At 62.8% G+C, this 207-nt stretch overlaps 1 protein-coding gene across 1 annotated transcript in view; it reads right to left on the bottom strand.

Moving 5' to 3' along the window:
* Positions 1-207, bottom strand: part of LOC104135265 (potassium inwardly rectifying channel subfamily J member 3) — a 70,373-nt gene that overhangs the window by 52,941 nt on the left and 17,225 nt on the right. Inside the window, exon 2 of the mRNA XM_009648892.1 lies at positions 2-199. Coding sequence (XP_009647187.1) covers positions 2-199 — 198 coding nt within the window. The remainder of the gene's footprint in view (position 1; positions 200-207) is intronic.

Consider the following 207-nt stretch of genomic DNA (forward strand, 5'->3'; position numbering starts at 1 on the left):
AGGGGGTGTAGCTGTCGTCGTGCGCCTTGTTGAGGTCGCCCCGCATGTAGGCGATCACCCACCACATGGAGGCCATGAAGAGCCAGGCCACGGTGTAGGTGAGGATGAAGATGAAGAGGTTCCAGCGCCACTTGAGGTCCACCAGGGTGGTGAAGAGGTCCGAGAGGTACCGGCTGGTCTCGCCCCCCAGGTTCCCGTGCTGCACGT

Source organism: Egretta garzetta, unplaced genomic scaffold (assembly GCF_000687185.1).
Source record: "Egretta garzetta isolate BGI_Z169 unplaced genomic scaffold, ASM68718v1 scaffold191, whole genome shotgun sequence".
NCBI classification, from domain to species: Eukaryota; Metazoa; Chordata; class Aves; order Pelecaniformes; family Ardeidae; genus Egretta; species Egretta garzetta.